General features: G+C 48.2%; 1 protein-coding gene across 1 annotated transcript in view; it reads right to left on the bottom strand.

The window, feature by feature from the left end:
* Positions 1 to 2,647: 2,647 nt before the first annotated feature.
* Positions 2,648 to 19,247, bottom strand: part of LOC129128141 (heparan sulfate glucosamine 3-O-sulfotransferase 3A1-like) — a 33,198-nt gene continuing 16,598 nt past the window's right edge. Inside the window, exon 2 of the mRNA XM_054645265.2 lies at positions 2,648 to 3,376. Within this exon, the coding sequence (XP_054501240.2) occupies positions 2,758 to 3,376 (619 nt within the window). The 3' untranslated portion in view covers positions 2,648 to 2,757. The remainder of the gene's footprint in view (positions 3,377 to 19,247) is intronic.

The following is a 19,247-nucleotide window of genomic DNA, read 5'->3' as shown; positions in this document are numbered from 1 at the left end:
CCAGCCTTCATTCTCCTTGAAATACCAAAGAAATGGCATTTCTTTGGCTAAAATCTTCTTTTCACCTGGAAGACCTCAGATTCTGTGCCTCACTGGTTCTGGCACTGTTTGGTTATGCCTGTGAGTGACTGATGCCTCATCCTTGCTACCACCTTGGTTTTTCCATGTGAATAAAGAGCACAGCATGGGGGCCTGTCCATCCCCTATTCCTGCCCCAAAACCTTGCTCTTGGAATATTTATCCCAATAATTCCCCACCATCCTTTTGCCTACAGCTCATGCCCATTCTGACCAGCACGGGCAGGCTGCTCCCCTCACCTCCTGTGGGAAGGAATAATGTGACACCATTACCAAGAGCCCAAGGTTCTCCCAGCTTCTGATGCTGGGAGGGACCATGGTCCCATCTCTGTGACCATCTCTGATCTTCTCAGGTCATGTCTTGCCTGAATTTTGAGGGGCTGAAGGGAGGCAGGCAAGAGAAGGGATGTTGGGGGTCTGTGTGGTGCCTCATCCTCCCTTCTGCTGTAAGGTGTTGTGTTTGTGCAGATGTGGCATGGCACATTGCCAAAAAAAGGCCTTAAAAAGGGACATAAATGGGGGAAGAGGTGAAAGCAGCAGTGGAGGGGGTGCAGATGGCACTGAGTGTGCCACACCAGGGCAGAGGGCTGAGCACAGCCTGGCTTTGGTGCCACCAGCCCAGCACCACTTCTGAACCAGCTGGGGCATGGGAGCCTGGGCTCAGGCTCAGCCCTGCTGCGGGAGAAGCTCCTGGGGCCTCAGGAGCTCAATGAAGCTGTTTTCATCCCCTTGGGAAAGGGGCCTGGCAGGCAAAACCCTCTGGGTTTGTGTCTTCAGGGCATGAGAAGGCTCTAGGACTCACATTTTTGGGAACAGATGCGTAAAGCTGAGCAGGAAGGTGCTTCAGGGCATGAGAAGGTTCCAGGACTCACATTTTTGGGAACAGGAGATGTGTAGGGCTGAGCAGGAAGGTGCTTCAGGGCATGAGAAGGTTCCAGGACTCACATTTTTGGGAACAGATGCGTAGGGCTGAGCAGGAAGGTGCTTCAGGGCATGAGAAGGTTCCAGGACTCACATTTTTGGGAACAGGAGATGTGTAGGGCTGAGCAGGAAGGTGCTTCAGGGCAGCCAGGAGCAGCTGTGGCTCAGCACATGCAGAGGAACTCAGTGCCATGAGGCTGACAGGGTCCCCAAACCCTTTTCCTGACTTTCCAAGGTGGAACTGCCTCCCTCTCAGGTGAAATCGTAACTTCTGATCCAATTCTCTCTGGACTCTGAAATTGCTCTGCTGGGATTTTGTTAATATTTTTTTCTGGTGTGCAGGCAGCCAGCGAACTTCATCCCCAGGCTCCTTCCTAACCACATTCCTGGTTAGGAATTCCCACAGGAATTCCCACACAGTTTGTTTTACCCCCTCAGGTTTTACCCCTTCAGAGCCAGGCTCAGGACAGGGAGCCCTTCCATGTGTTTTATGCACCAAGGTGTAACTGGGTACTCCCAGAGCTCAGAAATGCTGAAGATCAAGAGCCAGCAGATAAATGAGCCCATGGTAATAAAAGACTCTGCTTCATTAACAGATTTCTGTCACTGAATCATTTCCACCAGCTAAAAAAACGTGGTAAAGGCTTTGCCTGGCGCCCTTCACAACCTTCAAGGTCTCCCCTCAGTTCTCCTTCAGGAAAGAACAATTGTTTTCTAATTCCTCTTTCTGGACATGATTATTGCTCACCTTTTCCCAACCAACCCTTCCTCCAGTCTACTTAAGACTGGCCCAACTTAAAACATTCCTCATTATGGCTTAAACCATGTCACTGGTGGGATGGTTGGTGCCCCCAACACCTTCAGGGTGTGCCATGAGCATCATCTCAGCGTGGAACCTCCTTCCCATCCCCAAAATCCCTTCAGATGGGCCCCCCCTTAGGGAAAAAAAAAAAAACCCTTAGAAACCCATTTTGCTGTCAGAGTAGCAAAAGGGATGCAATAGGGAGCCCTGGGTTAGAGCCAGCTCCTGTGAATGAGGCCTTTGACTACCTGGCAATTTTCATTAGAGAGTCAAAAGAATCATTTGTGTTCTTTCACTTTTGGCTACCAAAATTATTTTCTCTCAAAACAAAACAAAGGATTATTGGTTTTGGCTTCCTTAAGAGGAAAAATAAGCTTGGCTGATGAAAAGAGCTTGATTTAAGGGGGGTAAAAGTAAAACAAAAAAAATTGGATAAGTGGAAGCGAAATTCACCAAATGTTTCATGCAATAAAAAAATCCCCTAAAGTAACATTTGGAAAGCCAAATTAGGTATTAAGCCACCTTTGTTTTATTGTCAAAAGTGGTGAGGTCTGGCCAAAATGGCCCTTGCAAGCCAAAACCTGGCTGAACTTTCAGGAAGACTCTGAGCTACCCCAAGCACCCCTGTCACTGCTGGAAACTTTGCACCTGTGTTTTTTTACAGAGGCTGTGCTAAACCCTGGGCCCATTGAGGGAAGCTGCTCATGTCAGTAGGACCAGGCTGTTTCTCCACAGCCTTTCCTTTTCTGGGTGTACACAGCACCTCTTCTCTGAGAGAAGAAAGGATACAAAGCAGTGTAAAAAAAAAAAAAAGAAAAAAACCAAAGTGTGTTTCAGCACAGCTATTATTATTATTTTTCCCCGTATTTTCCTCCCCCCCGCCTCTCTACTGATACGTAAAAAAAATAGATATATATTATATTATATTTTCCTTTTCTTAAATTATTTCTTTCAGCCTCAGTCCCAGCCGAAGTCCTGCCCTGTCATCTGGTAGAACTTCATGTTGAAGGGCCTGTAGAAGTCCCTCAGCCTCTGCACCACCTCCTGGTCGATGTCAGGGTGGGTCCTGCCTTTTGTCTTGCCCAGGCAGTGGGGTTTGCTGCTGCCCTCCGCCTTCTTCAGGCACGGGAAGCCCTTGGTTTTGTTGAAGTAGAAGTGTTTGTCCGTGATGATCCTCTTGAGGCCCAGAAAGTCCTGGACCCTGCCCAGCTCCCCCGCGGGGTCCCTGATCAGCCTCTCCCCGCTGACAAAGAGGATCTGCCCGATGGGGAAGTGCAGCAGCCAGTTCTCCAGGTGCTTGGCGTAGATGCCAATCTGGATGGCGCTCCACGAGGTGTCTATGAGGCCTGTAGTCCTGTTTTTGAAGGTCAGGCTCTCAAAGGTGGGGATGTCAGGCTTCTTGGAGAGGGTCTGGGTGTAGTCCGAGATGGCTCTGGTCACGGGGTCCCGCACCACCACGATCAGCTTGGTGCCCTTGCTCATGGAGGAGATGCGGGCTGGGGCCTCCTTGGTGACAAAGTAGCTGGGGGTCTTCTCCATGGTGATCTGCCCCTCCAGTGTCCTGGGCATCAGCTCCCTGCAGAGGGGCAACGAGGGACACGTCAGGGCCAAAATGTGTGGTGCCCACGTGCCCTCTGAACAGAGAGGAGCTGTGAGATGAGTGGAGAAGAAGGGAAACACAATTCTTATCTCTTGGAGGAAGGGAAGGAGAAAGGAGAAAGGAGAAAGGAGAAAGGAGAAAGGAGAAAGGAGAAAGGAGAAAGGAGAAAGGAGAAAGGAGAAAGGGAAGGGAAGGGAAGGGAAGGGAAGGGAAGGGAAGGGAAGGGAAGGGAAGGGAAGGGAAGGGAAGGGAAGGGAAGGAAAGGAAAGGAAAGGAAAGGAAAGGAAAGGAAAGGAAAGGAAAGGAAAGGAAAGGAAAGGAAAGGAAAGGAAAGGAAAGGAAAGGAAAGGAAAGGAAAGGAAAGGAAAGGAAAGGAAAGGAAAGGAAAGGAAAGGAAAGGAAAGGAAAGGAAAGGAAAGGAAAGGAAAGGAAAGGAAAGGAAAGGAAAGGAAAGGAAAGGAAGAAGGAAAACACAATTCTTATCTCGCCTGCTGTGCCTGTGTTGTGCTAAAGTGGAATGCAATGTGGAGATTGCTTACCCAAAGTGAGGTGTAGGAGCCACAGGAGCAGGTGACTCCCAGCTCCTCTCCTTGTCCTCCTCATCCCTCTTGCATGCCACACCACATCCCATCCCTCACACACATCACTGCCACACCACACCCAGACCCAGCGATGCCTCAGGTTTTGGCTTTTATATTTTTCATATTCTGTGCTGCTTTAGTGTGTAATTTTGAGCTTCACATCAGGGGATGCTGAGCTCTGTGCACAGAATAGGGAAATAAACAATTCCTGCTCCAGCTGGGCACCAAGGACAAATGATCCAAATCTCAGCCCAAGAGCACAAACCCCGTGGGCTGGAGAGAGAAAAACAAGGATGGGACTGGATGGGCTAAAGCTGGAATGGGACAATGAACTGCAAGGTGCAAATGGAGCAGAACTGATCCAAGGGAGAGACCCTGTGCCCAGCCGTGCATTTTGGGGCCATTTTGGTTCATCTTGTGCTGCCCAAGGTGGATCCATTGAGGAGACCCTTTTAATAAACCCCTGCTTTATTCTGTAACTCTGCCCAGCCTCTGTTCTAGCTCAGCCTTCTCAAGAGCATCCACAAAACACCAGATTACCACCCCATCATGTGGTGACACACAAATCCATGCTCAGCCGTTTCCCTCTCCACAGCTGCTCCTCCCATGGTCCCATCCTTCCCAGGGGGACTGGGGGGTGGCTGGAGCCCCTCTGAGGGTCACCCCCCTGCCACCAGCAGCTCCCCTGGCAGCTGCAGCCCCCCACACGCTGCCCCCTTGGCTCTGACCCCGTGTGTGGGGCGAACGCTCCCTGCCCGCCTCGCTGCCACCATCCTGCAGCAGCAGCAGCAGCATCTGCTTTGCAAACCTGAGCAATCTGCCAGCAAAATTGAACCCATCTATCAAAAAAGCAACAATGGAAAGCCAACAGCAGCTAAAAACAGCAATAATAACCAAACCCCAGGCTGTTATGTTACAAATGAGAGAGCAAGGAATGGACCTTCCTAAAGCAATTGCAGCCCCCTTACGCAGGGGCTGAGCAAAGATGTGCTCCCAGAGAAGTCAAACCTTTGCTGAGGGCTTCTGTCTGGGGGAAACTCCAAGAATTTGGGACGTTCAGGCTGAGGAATAAGCAAGCTGAGGAGCAGGAAAGGTTTCTCATGCATCCTGAAGATGTGAAGACAAAGGGAATCACCACTGACAATAATGTGGTGTGAGAGCACCTTCCTGCTTTCGTGGTTTGGGATGAGCTGCCAATGGATGTGATCACAAACACCTTAAAGCAAACTGCAAAGGGGAAATCTGCTCTCTGTTAGCTTTCCCCTGCTTTGCTGCAGCTTGATTTTCTTCTGGAGAAATGTCCAGGGTCTGGCTGGGATTTGGAGACCCCAGCCTGAGGCGGTGGTGGGAAAGGAAATCTGTCCTGGTGGCAAGCGCTGGTTTTAAGGAGGTGCCACTGAAGGGATCATTGCAGGGGACATTGTTTTTAAAAAAACGCTGCTCTTTCTGAAAGAGCCCCACAGCTCTGCCATCAGCCTTGGGTGCTGTGGAAAAGGGAAAGGAAGGGCCAGATCTGCTCCCAGAAATGCAGCAAGGTCACAGGGTGGAGCAGCAGGGCAGAGAGGGAAAATGAACTGTCCGAGGGGGCTTGTGGCATCTCTGACTTCTCCCCAGAACCAGAGCCAGAATTCTGTGCCCAGGCAGGAGCCAGCCACGGTGGTGACAGGCGTGTGACAGGGCTGGCAGCCCTGGAGAACACAGAGCCTCCTGCACCATGGAGCTACCAGACAAGCAGGACAGAGAAACTGAGGCACAGCCAGCATCCTGGCCTAGTGCAACCTCACTCCCAGCCCCACAGGGCTGTGTGCTGCTCCCTGGGCCACTGCTGCCATCAGCGACTCATTTCTTCTTCTTCTTCATCTCCCATTCTCGGGGGTTTTGTGGCCAAGATGAGCCCAAGGTGTCAGAAAGTCTCTTTTTCCCAGCCTGTGACCAAAGAAAAAGTCGAGATTCCTTGGTTCTGCTTTTCAAGGTTGTTTGTTTTCTCTTATCTGTTTCATTCTTTCTCTGACCTGCTCAGATCTGCCCAACAGCTCCGGTTGTGGCACAGTCCCTGCCCTTGGGGTGGTGTTGGCTTTTTATACTAAGAACTACCTGTACTTTATTTACAATAATTTTCCAATACCTATCACCTATGTTAGACAGTCTGTCTCTAGTCTAAACCAGTGCAAAAGTGCCACCATCATCCAGAAGATGGAGGACAAGAAGAAGAAGGACAAGGCACGCCCAAATCCCTCCATCTTGGCTTCTGAACCCCTGTTCTAAAAACCCCAAAATTCTACTTTTTCACCCTGTGACAAACTAACTGTTATTTTAATTAAACTATCATGGCTTGTAAATCTTCATATAAGCTTAGTAATTTTCTCCATGGATTAAAATCAAAGGCACAGGTGTTTTTGACTCTGTGCCAAGGCCTCTGAGCCCCCAGCCAGAGGGATGTCCTGGGTTCCCACACCCCACCATCTCTCTTTTTCTTCCAAATCATTTTAAGCAGTGACTCTGCAAGAGGAATTTATAAAAAACCCCAAACCAGCTCTCAGAAGCACTCCCCTTCCCCCAGCTCAGCCCACACTCCCAGAAGTGCCATTACAGCATGTTCAGGAGATGATTGAAAAGAAAGATGCTCTAGCAAGAGTGATAACTCCATGTAACCAGGAGCGTGGATGGAGATATAAATTCAAAAATGCTGCCTAAAGAGATTAATTCCTCCCTCCCATGAGGCCAGCTGCTAAGCCCAGGGGCTGTGCTGCCCCAGCAGCTCTCACAAGGCTCTGTGTTTGCTTTGATGAGCTGTGAGTGTGCATGGGAGTCAGCTGAGCCTCCTGCTCTGCCTTCCTTCAGATCTCAGGTGGAATCGATACAGGGAAAGATGCATTTCAGGAAACGGAGAGAAGTTTACAAAAAACCCTCCAAGAAAAGCTGTGAGACCGTGGAAGCTGAAAGGAGAGGGGCAAAAGATCAGAGAGGTCTGCAAGGAAAAAAGAAAATCACTCATTGTGGTGTGGGATGTAAAATCAAACCCAACAGCAAAAGGACACTCTTGCCACTGATTTTAATGAGGATGGATTAAGCTGAGCTTGGAGCAAAACAAGAGGCAGGAATGGCCCTGGGAGAGGACAAGGAGCCCTGGGGCTCTGCTCTCCTTGCCCATCCTGCTGCAGAGGCATTCTCCCTGCACAAAGATAAAGCTCAGGGAAATTCTGGTGTTATTGGAGGGATCTGTGACACAACTGCCATCTCTCAGAGGATGCTGCACCCTCACAAAACAAGTCAGGGGCCTTGGAATTTCCTTTGTCTCTGCTCTTCCATGCCCATGGAAGCATTGCAAGCCATGCAGGATGAGGGTGTCACCTGCTGAAATATTTGTGGTTTCTTTCCCTTGCCTGTGGTCAGAAAGGCTTCCAGCAGCACTGCCTCACTCCCACTGTCAGGAAACAACCCCTGGATTATTGGCTCCCTCAGGATGTGCTGAGGGGGCTGTCCTGCCCCCTGCCATGGTCCCTGTGCCCAGGGCAGTGAGCTCCCTCCTGTCAGTGTCATATTTTATGAAAAATCCTCTTTGCCCAGGATTTCTTCTCCATACATGTATATCTATATGATATATATCATATATATATGGGGTTTTTTTGCAAGGCCATCCTTTGAAACTTGTTTCTAGCTCCATTTCTGTCTCAGCAATGTCTGTCCTATCCCATGGCATTTCTAAGTCAGCATTTCTTATCTCAACATCTGCACACAGATGCACACTGTGTGAGCCTTCTGTAGGAAATCTTTGGGGATTTCCTACAAATCCATTTCCCACAAATCCATTTCCCACCCAGGGGTCCTCTGCAGACCCTCCCCACTGCACACCCAGTGCCATGGGCACCTCCACTCCTTCCACCATTGGCTTGGAAGCTGGAACCACCTCAGCATTTAAAAACAGCCCTCTGCAGGAATCTCACTGCCTCCAGAATGGCCTGGCACACCCAGCTCCCAGGAGGTCACAGCTGCCACCATCCTGTCCCAGGGTCACAGCCTCATCCCTTCCTGAGGAGCTGGGAAATCCATCTAAGGAATGTCATGGAGAATCCAGCTTGTTTGCTGATCCCTCCAGAGGTGAAGATCCTTCCTGCACCTCAGGGAGCCAAGGCAGGAAACAGCAGGGTCCCTGAGATAAGGGGCTCACACACCCCCAGGAGACCCTGTCAGAGCAGCACAGTGTGACCTCGTGTCACCCCCTTGGGGTCACTGCCCTTGGGGTCACTGCCCTTGGGGTCTGTCCCTCTAGGACACAAAATAAAACAATGTGGACACTGGAACCTCCAAGGTTAAAAAAAAGAAGGGCAGTTTAATTTCTGACTTTAATATTTATAGATTTTTAAGAGTGGATTGGAGGATGGCAGTGCCACCTCTCCAATGACACCGGACAAACCAACAGTCCGTCACATTTCCCCTCCTCCTCCAGAAAAGAACGTGAAACAATAATTATTTACAGAAAAGCGGATGAGAAAGTTCATTACAAGAATGCAAACATCAGAAGGCTTGGAAGAACTTAGAGAGCAGAGTGACAGGTGTCACTGCCCTTGGTGTCACTGCCCTTGGTGTCACTGCCCTTGGTGTCACTGCCCTTGGGGTCTGTCGCTCTAGGACATGAAATAAAACAACTTGGACACTGGAATGAATCTCCAACGTAAAAAGAAGGGCAGTTTGATTTCTGACTCCAACATTTATAGATTTCTAAAAGTGACAGTGGATTGGAGGGTGACATTGCCACCCCTCCAATGACACTGGACAAACCAACAGTCCATCACATTTCTCCTCCTCCAGAAAAGAACGTGGAACAGAAAAGCGTGTGAGGAAGTTCATTACAAGAATGCAAACATCAGAAGGCTTAGAAGAACTTAGAGAACAGGGTGACAGGTGTCACTCCCCTTGGTGTCACTCCCTTTGGTGTCAATGCCCTTAGTGTCCCTACCCTTGGTGTTACTGCCCTTGGGGTCCCTACACTTGGGTCACTGCTCTTAGGGTCTCTCGCTAAATGACATGAAATAAAATGATGCGGACACTGGAATCTCAAAGGTAAGAAGAAGGGCAGTTTGATTTCTGATTCCAACATTTATAGGTTTCTGAAAGTGACAGTGAATTGGAGGGTGACAGTGCCACCTCTCCAATGACACTGGACAAACCAACACTCCATCACATTTCCCCTCCTCCTCCAGAAAAGAACGCGGAACAGAAAAGCGTGTGAGGAAGTTCATTACAAGAATGCAAACATCAGAAGGCTTGGAAGAACTTAGAGAACAGGGTGACAGGTGTCACTGCCCTTGGTGTCACTCCCTTTGGTGTCAATGCCCTTGGTGTCCCTGCCCTTGGTGTCCCTGCCCTTGGTGTCCCTGCCCTGTCCGCAGGGCCTCGGGGCAGTGCCGTGAGGGGCAGCAGCTGCACACAAGGAGGGGGCTCTGCTCTCCACCCCATTCCCTGCTGTGCCTCCCGTGCTCAGCTCCTGCCCCCCTCCTCTCCTGGGATGGAGAGCGTGTGGATCAGAGCTCATTACAGCACGCAAACCCTCTGTCTAATTGCTCTGATGAATTATAAATGAATTACTTTGAGGGCAGCAGGTAGTGGGGAGCACAGTGCCCTGGGGCCTCCTTGTGCTGAGAGGTGACCCCCACGTCCCAGCATCCTGGGACCAGTCTGGGAGAGGAAACTGTGCCAAGAGGTTCCCAAAAAACCCACCCTGCTGGAAGGCACATCTGGAGAGCAGCAGTGCCCAAGTGCTATTGACAGCAGAAACTCCCTGGTGTCATTAGCCCTGCAAGCCATTGATTTTCTCTGCTGGAACAAGAAACTCATCGAGGCTGAGGCAATCACAGGTGGCACCACCAGCTCCTCTGGGCTGTCCAGCTGGCCTTTGGAGAAAAGGTGTTTCAGATTGTTTTCTCTCCAATGGTTAATTGCTGGTAAATCCCAGCCCTCTGCCTACCAGGAACAGATGAAGAGCCCCAGGGCTCTTGGTCACAGCCCCTTCAACACGTGTCCATCCTTTGTATGGGAATGGAGACACCACCAGGCATCTTCTGAAGGATCTTTCTGTGCCAGGGCTGGGGCTGGGGCTGGGTTCATCAGCCACCTCTGCAGTGCTTGGTGTCACTGCCCTTGGTGTGACATCCCCTTGGGCTGGCCATGAGCTCTTTAAGCCAACCTCAGAGCACTCCCAGCAGCTCCAGTCAAGCACTGGGAAGGAGAAACTTCTCCTCTCCCATCAGAGCTGGACCCAACACTCATCACCTCTGGTGTCCCCAGCACCACGTTCATTTAACCCCAGCAGTGAGCAGAGCTCCACACTTAAGGCAGGAGCCTTTTGCCAAAATCTTGAAAATCAGGCTCACAGTGATTTTGTCATATTTTCAATGCCATTCCCAAATGAAAAGGGATTCTCCATCACAGCCTGCTGACTCCCCTCTATGTCTGCCACGCCAAAGGAGGATTTTCCAGCTGAAACAATGGACATGATCCTTTTGCATCCCTTGCAAGTGCAAATCAAGAGCTCCTTTCTGCCATCCCAGCACACAGGAGGGACAGTCCCTGCTGGAAGAGGACAGCAGAGCACGTGGCTGGACACGAATCCATGAACCCAGCACCCACCTAAAGCAGAGTTTTGCTGGGAAGTCCTTGCCTGTTTGTCCACTGCACCATGAAGAGAGAGCTCCCAGCCTCTTTCCACCACACCAAAGGATGCCAGGAGCCAGAGCCTTGAAGAGATCAGCACAGCCTCCAGCCTGCACCTCACCTTCCTCAATTACAATCTTAAACCATCCACTTTCAGCACCTGCATGGCAGTTTTTGTTTGTTTTAAAGCTGTGCCTGTGTGGGCACAGCTTTAAACCCCACTGTGTGGGGTTTGTGCCCAGCCAGGATGTGAGCAGAGCAGGAGATGGCACGTGCTCTGAAAAGTTTAAAGAGCAAAGACTGAGGGATGACCAAAAAATGGGTACAAGTGGCCCAGCACCTGATATAAATGAATCTCAATCTCATTCTTCCTCCCTAAGGGCACCCCTGAAGTCTTACAGGGGTAAACCCACCCAGAAACCCTCACAGGAGGTGCTGCTGGGCTTGGAGGGAGCAGGATTGCACCTTCCCCCACCTGGACATGGGGGAATCCTCTTTTTAAAGGCCTTCAATTTATTATGGTATTTATTAAAGGCCTTCAACAGATTCACCTTGGGCACTCAAAAGCCTCCCAGAGGGGCTACACCCAGGATGGATGATGGTCATGAATTTTTCAGACAATTTTAAGTTTGGCCCATTTACATATCAGGGGTTAATTGTCCAATTACAGCTTCAGGTAATGAAGTCCTATTCCCTCAGTTTGCTCTCCCCTCCAAATGCACTTTTGTTTGTACTTTTTGGGGCCTGAGGCTGTAGGGTGTCCTTGGATCTCAGGCCTAGAGGAATTGTTTTGTCTGACCAAAATGTGAAGGCAGAAGCTGACACTTGATATGGAGTTCAGAGTTAGGCACCAATGCAGTGCAGGATCTGAAAAAAATCCATCCTGGCTGATCCAGGACAGAAAGCTCTGTAAATGGGAGAGTGTGGAAAAACCTCCATCCCCAAACCAACTTCATTCTCTCTCACTCAAGGATCTCCAAGACCACACATTTCACATTTCAGCCCTGACTAAGCAAATCATCTTAGGGAGGAAGGTTAAAGAACTGTTTGTTATTGGAAGTGTCTCCCTCTTTAGGATTCGTTGTTTTTTTTTTTTTTTTTTGATAAATTAACTCCAGCTCTATTACTTCATGATATATTTCCCTTGACATTTAATTATACTTACACCAAACACATTAAGCCAATCAGTCTGAACAGCTTCTTATTAATATGCAAATTTCTCCTTTGAAAAGCCATGAATCTGTGAAAAAAAATTGCTACAGCCTTCAATTAGGCCCTTTTGGGAAGTTGGGAAGTTCCCTGAGAAAGACCCTCCTGGCCCAGGGCAGGAATCCAGCCCCACAGACACTGGGAATGGGAAAAGAGGAGGCTGAATCACCTGCTCAGGTCTGGAGCCATGAGCATGGGAGGCTGAGTTTTACAAACCAACAGGGTATAGGCAGCCTATCCCCATCCCAGCACCTTTCCAAGGGAACCCCTGCTTGTCCTGTGTGCAAGTCACCCTCTGGGGCCATAAATGGGAGCTTCACATGGGAGCTGCAGAATATTCCCTGAAAGTTCAGCTTTTAGCAAAAACAAACAGGATTCTGGGTTCTTATTTCTCAATTTCTCATCCCAGCACCTTTCCAAGGGAACCCCTGCTTGTCCTGTGTGCAAGGCATCCTCCCCTAGGCCATAAATGGGAGCTTCACATGGGAGCTGCAGAATATTCCCTAAAAATTCAGCTTTGAGCAAAAACAAACAGGAATCTGGGTTCTAATTTCTCATCCCAGCACCTTTCCATGCTGCTTGTCCTGTGTGCAAGTCATCCTCCTCTGGGGCCATAAATGGGAGGTTCATGTGGGAGCTGCAGAAAATTCCCTGAAAATTCAGCTTTTAGCAAAAACAAACAGGAATCTGGGTTCTTATTTCTCAGTTTCTCATCCCAGCACCTTTCCAAGGGAACTCCTGCTTGTCCTGTGTGCAAGTCACCCTCTGGGACCACCAACAGGAGGTTCATGTGGGAGCTGCAGAATATTCCCTGAAAATTCAGCTTTTAGCAAAAACAAACAGGATTCTGGGTTCTAATTTCTCATCCCAGCACCTTTCCATGCTGCTTGTCCTGTGTGCAAGTCATCCTCCTCTGGGGCCATAAATGGGAGGTTCATGTGGGAGCTGCAGAATATTCCCTGAAAGTTCAGCTTTTAGCAAAACCAAACAGGATTCTGGGTTCTTATTTCTCAGTTTCTCATCCCAGCACCTTTCCAAGGGAACCACTGCTTGTCCTGTGTGCAAGTCACCCTCTGGGACCACCAACAGGAGGTTCATGTGGGAGCTGCAGAATATTCCCTGAAACACCAGCTTTTAGCAAAAACAAACAGGATTCTGGGTTCTAATTTCTCATCTCAGCACCTTTCCAAGGAAACTCCTGCTTGTCCTGTGTGCAAATCATCCTCTGGGGCCACCAACAGGAGGTTCATGTGGGAGCTGCAGAATATTCCCTGAAACACCAGCTTTTAGCAAAAACAAACAGGATTCTGGGTTCTTATTTCTCAGTTTCTCATCCCAGCACCTTTCCAAGGGAACCACTGCTTGTCCTGTGTGCAAGTCACCCTCTGGGACCACCAACAGGAGGTTCATGTGGGAGCTGCAGAATATTCCCTAAAAATTCAGCTTTGAGCAAAAACAAACAGGAATCTGGGTTCTAATTTCTCATCCCAGCACCTTTCCATGCTGCTTGTCCTGTGTGCAAATCATCCTCCTCTGGGGCCATAAATGGGAGGTTCATGTGGGAGCTGCAGAAAATTCCCTGAAAATTCAGCTTTGAGCAAAAACAAACAGGAATCTGGGTTCTTATTTCTCAGTTTCTCATCCCAGCACCTTTCCAAGGGAACCACTGCTTGTCCTGTGTGCAAGTCACCCTCTGGGACCACCAACAGGAGGATCATATGGGAGATGCAGAATATTCCCTGAAAATTCACCTTTTAGCAAAACCAAACAGGAATCTGGGTTCTTATTTCTCATCCCAGCACCTTTCCATGCTGCTTGTCCTGTGTGCAAATCATCCTCCCCTAGGCCATAAATGGGAGGTTCATGTGGGAGCTGCAGAATATTCCCTGAAAATTCAGCTTTTAGCAAAAACAAACAGGAATCTGGGTTCTCCTGGCGCCATGGGCAAATGGGACATGATTTGCATTAGGCAAATAAATTGAACTCCACAATTAACCATCTGCCCTGGAACAGATTTAAGATTTGCTTTAAAGCATCACTTCCCTCCACTCTCACGTCCATCTGAACGCTGCAGGATTTTCTGCTGGGAAACCAAGTGGGAATTAATTCATTGAATCATTCCCATAATTGCAGAGAAACATCAGTGGAGGTACCACAGCCAGGGTGGCCTTTGGCCCCACGGATGTGTTTCCTGTGGATTACACCAATGGACAAACCACAAAACTGCTTCAAAGCCTCCCAGAGCCTCCAATTCCCACCAAAAGTCTTTAGTCACCAAACCAAGATGATTTCCTGGGAGCTGCTGAGAGCTACATCATCATCTCAGGAAAAAGTTTAATCTTATTTCAAGAGAAGTTGCAGGTTTTCTTAAAAAACATCTGATTTTCTGTAATTTTTTTTTTTTATTCCCTACAGTTAGACATCAAGATCAGAAATACATTGCAATCAGTGTACTATATAAATAGTCCAATTTTGGGAAACAGCTCTCATGAGCAATAAAGAAACCCAATTTACTGTGCACTATAATAAAAATATCTCTTTTACCATATAAATCAAACCCAAGTGAACAGATAAAAAAAAAATAAACTCAACCCCCCTGGTTTCTGCCCACAGGCACAAGCAGACTGCCCTGGGGAAGGGCTTGCCTGCCCTGTATAAATATATACAAGAGCAAATCTGTTAAAAATTGCAGCTACCACTTTGTTTTCTAAAGGTCCCAGTTTATCCTTGGTCAGAAGGAGGAGGGCTGGGGAGAGGTCGGCCAGAAACACAATCCCTTCCTGTATAAACACCACAGCCTGGGCTGGCTCTGAGTGCATCATATGGTCTATATTTTATATGTGTATATATATATAGAGAGAGAGAGAGAGGAAGGGAGATTTTTCAAGCCAGTCAAGAGACATAAAGTGATCTTATATCATCTAAAACCAACAATCAGACTTGGACTTCTGGCAGTTTTCCTTGCAGTTGTCCCTGCCACCCCCCTGCCCCTTCCTCCCAGCTGCTGGAGCACACTGCTGCCTGCCCCCATTATTTCTCACAAAGGCATATAAATCACTGTGGAAACTCTTATTATCTTATTTTCCCTCTGCTTCTCCCTTGTCTGTTTGGAGAAAAATTAATGCATTTGTCTCTGGAAAAATGTGCAGTCTCTATAATTCAGTTTTAAAACAAGCACAACTAGCAAATGGATAGAGCTCTGTTAGGAGACTCATTTTTCATGTGGGTAATTGAACCCTTCCCTTCGATTTTTCCTCTGGGTGTTAAAGACAACTGATGCCTCCCTGGAATTTGCTTATGTCTCAGAGAAGGTGGAAAGACAGGAGAGAAAAAGCAGAAGAGATAAAGAAGAGGAGAGAGGGAGAGAAAAAGAGGAGAGGAGAGAAAGAGAAGGAGAAAGAGAAGGAAAAAGAGAAGGAAAAAGAGAGGGAGAAGAGAGGGAGAAGAGAGGGAGAAGAGAGGGAGAAGAGAAGGAGAAGAGAAGGAGAAGAGAAGGAGAAGAGAGAAAAGAGAAGAGAGAAAAGAGAAGAGAGAAGAGAGAAAAGAGAAGAGAGAAAAGAGAAGAGAGAGGAAAGAGAAGAGAGAGGAAAGAGAAGAGAGAGGAAAGAGAAGAGAGAGGAAAGAGAAGAGGGAGAAAAGAGAAGAGAGAGAAAAGAGAAGAGAGAGAAAAGAGAAGAGAGAGGAAAGAGAAGAGAGAGAAAAGCGAAGAGAGAAAAGAGAAGAGAGAAAAGTGAAGAGAGGAAAGAGAAGAGAGAGGAAAGAGAAGAGAGAGAAAAGAGAAGAGAGAGAAAAGAGAAGGTCCAAAGCACATCTTAGAACCTTGGCTGTCTCTGCAGGGGGACCTTGGGGAGCCCCAGGCAAACATCCCAGATGGGATTTTTCCAAAAGCTGAGGGACTTTGATTTGGACAGCTTCTCACCACCTAGGTTGCTGAGGAAATCCACAGCCATCACAGGGACACTTCAGTGTCCTGCAAAGCCATGGATCACCAGCCCCACTGTGAGCCCCAAACCCAGATGTGGCCTGGGGACACACACACACTGCATGGCTGATGCCAGCAGTTTCACCCTGATGCCTCTTTCTGCACCCAAAACTCAGGGAATCTCCACTGCTTCCCTCCCACTGCCAATGGCACATCTGCCCCCAGCAGAAAATGGGAACCCAAACCATTTTTCTGTGTTCTCCAGAAAATGTCCCCCAGACAGATAAACCCCAAAAATCACAGCCAGCTTGAAAACAGCCCCCAGCCCTGGTGCTGGGGAATGCCTCTGCCCACATCCTGATCCCTCATCAGCTCTGGGGCTCCATTCAAGCCAGACAAAAGTGAAAAGTCAAAAGAGTGACACAAACAATCACCCAGAAGAAGTCAGGAATAACTCCAGAAAGGCCACAATCAAGTGAGTGCTCAGGCCAGCAAAAACCATTCTATGGCATTCACATTTTCTGAAACATCCCTTTGCCCAGGATTTTGCTCCTGGGAAGCTGAGAGGCCTCAGAGAAAAAGGAAAACAATAATTATCTCATTTGCTTCTCTTCTGTTTTGCTCTCCTGTGTTTGGAGATTGTTCACCCACAGGTGATTGTTCCATTGCATTCTGCTGTGAGTTGTTTTCACTCTTTGGCCAATCAGGGCCAAGCTGTGTCAGGACTCTGGAGAGAGTCGCGAGTTTTCATTATTATCTTTTTAGCCTTCTTTAATTATCCTTTCTGTATTCTTTAGTATAGTTTAGTTTAGTATTCTTTAATATAATATAGTATCCTAAGATAATAAATTAGCCTTCTGAGAACATGGGGTCATATTTATCATTCCTGCCACGGGGCACCCCACAAATACAATACCCTGGGGCTCGATTCAAGCCAGACAAAAGTGAAAAGTCAAAAGAGTGACACAAACAATCACCCAGAAGAAGTCAGGAATAATTCCAGAAAGGCCACAATCAAGTGAGTGCTCAGGCCAGCAAAAACTCTTGTTCCTTTGTCTCTCACTGCATTATCTCTGTCCCCTGGGAGCTGCATTATTGCCTGCAATACATAATGCAATTTGCTCCTTTTCCATGTCTGCCTCATTTTTCCTTGGTGCCCGGGCAGGCCACGCACACTCACTGCTCCTGCCATGGAAAAGGAGAAGGATGGAGAGGAGCTGGGGTGGGAAATGGAGCTGGAGACAGGGGTGGGGGTTGAGAAGCTGCAGCCAATGTAAAGGGGAATAAAATGTTGTCTGAAAATTGGAAAGACACAGAAAAAACACTAAATTGAGGTGGATTTTGAAAAAAAAAAACCAACCAAGAACAAAAAACAACAAACCCAGTGTTCCTCCATTCTCCTTCCCTCTGAAGAAATGCCACCAAATCTCAGAGACTGAAAAGGAGTGCAGGGACTAAACTGGCTAAATTAAGGCAGCTGAAGCTGGAGGTAAAGAAATAATCTTGGAAATGGGCAGTGGATGCAGCAGGCTGGGACCACTGGGCTGTACAGCCACACCTGGGGAGTTCTGGACACCCTGGTGTCTCTGGAGATTATGAACGGGCTGCTGGGGTTTGGGGAGCAAGGAGATGGATTTTCTCCCTTATCTGCAGGGGTAAAAGGATCTGTCAGCCAGGATATTGTTGTGGAGTCCTCAACAGTGCAGCAGAGATTGTGATAAATTCTGGAAATTCCTGTGGCCTGCCCTGGGCTGCTGGAGATGCTGTGTGCACATCTGTGTGTGTATCTGTGCCTGCTGGGGGTTTAATGAAACACCCAGACACCTCAAAGACCTCACTGCTGAGAGCAGAGGTTGTTCCTTAAATTATGCTGAGAAGTGACTTTTTTTATGTATCACTACACATTTCCTGCTGCTGCATGGCCGCAAACTCTTTATTTGTATTACAGGAAAGGGAGCCTGACCTCAGGCTATGATCTAAAATACATAGACTCACACAAGTTTACTCTCGCAGTGGTTCTTCATCCTTCCTGTGCCAATTCTTTTTGTCCTTTTGTAAATGAAACCTTAAATGCTGGGAAAGGGCTCTGTACTTTCATTCCTAGAGCGAAGCAGTCAGGTGCAAAAGGGGGAAAAGTCTCCAGAAAGCTGGAAAAGATTTTTCCTGCCCTAATCTGCAAGTTCTGGGCAAGGCAAGGGGCAGTGCTGAGGAAGCTGCACAGGGATGGACACTGGTGTCTCCAGCCCCCAGACAAGGCAGGGAATTTAGCCATTCCTCACAAGATCGTGCAGCAAGAGCTCTTCCCTGAGCTCAGCAATTCCACCTTCTCCCAGGGAATGCATCACTGTCTGATCCACTATCAGAGCCATCTGACATGTTTCAGGGAGTTTTAGTTTGCAGCAGATGCAGATCTCATGAGTAAATGGCACAGCAGCCAGCTCTGCTCTGCTCTGCAGGTCTGCACCATGCTCAGCTTTGGGTCACAGGGAGGGATGTGGAGGCTCAGGATGGGGCAGAGACACCGAGGTTGTTCAGAGTGAATACAGCTCAATAATGTGAAAAGGAGAAGGAGAAGGAGAAGGAGAAGGAGAAGGAGAAGGAGAAGGAGAAGGAGAAGGAGAAGGAGAAGGAGAAGGAGAAGGGAAGAGAAGAGAAGAGAAGAGAAGAGAAGAGAAGAGAAGAGAAGAGAAGAGAAGAGAAGAGAAGAGAAGAGAAGAGAAGAGAAGAGAAGAGAAGAGAAGAGAAGAGAAGAGAAGAGAAGAGAAGAGAAGAGAAGAGAAGAAGGAAGTGGCGGAAGGAAGTGGCGGAAGGAAGTGGCGGAAGGAAGTGGCGGAAGGAAGTGGCGGAAGGAAGGAAGGAAGGAAGGAAGGAAAGAAAGAAAGAAAGAAAGAAAGAAAGAAAGAAAGAAAGAAAGAAAGAAAGAAAGAAAGAAAGAAAGAAAGAAAGAAAGAAAGAAAGAAAGAAAGAAAGAAAGAAAGAAAGAAAGAAAGAAAGAAAGAAAGAAAGAAAGAAAGAAAGAAAGAAAGAAAGAAAGAAAGAAAGAAAGAAAGAAAGATGGATGAAGTGCTCTCCAGAATATGGATGGATGGATTAAAAAAACCCCAATTATTGACCTCAGGTTCATAAGTCAACTCGAGTCATTTGGATCCAGGCCAATAAACACTGCTGCTCCTCACCCAGCTCTGAACATGGGCTGGAGGTTTCAGATCAGCTCCTGAAGATGACTCCAGCCTCTCCTTTTCCAGCCCTGCCCTGCTTAGCAAGACCAGCCCTCCTTCACCATTCATTTCTCAGCACCCAAAGACAAAACCCCCTTCCTCTTCCATCACACCTCCCTGGGAACAGTAAGGAAGCACAGGCAGAACTGACCAAGGCTGACACTCTTGAGAGCAGCAGGGATTTTAAACCCCAGAACCCACCCCAACAGTCACCCATCAGCCATGGTGGGTCCCACCTTGCAGGGAAGGGGGACACAGGGACCCCT

The sequence above is a fragment of the Agelaius phoeniceus genome, chromosome 19 (genome assembly GCF_051311805.1).
Source record: "Agelaius phoeniceus isolate bAgePho1 chromosome 19, bAgePho1.hap1, whole genome shotgun sequence".
NCBI lineage: Eukaryota > Metazoa > Chordata > Aves > Passeriformes > Icteridae > Agelaius > Agelaius phoeniceus.
The sequence above is the reverse complement of the archived record's forward strand: the minus strand, read 5'-3'. Positions and strand labels throughout refer to the sequence as shown.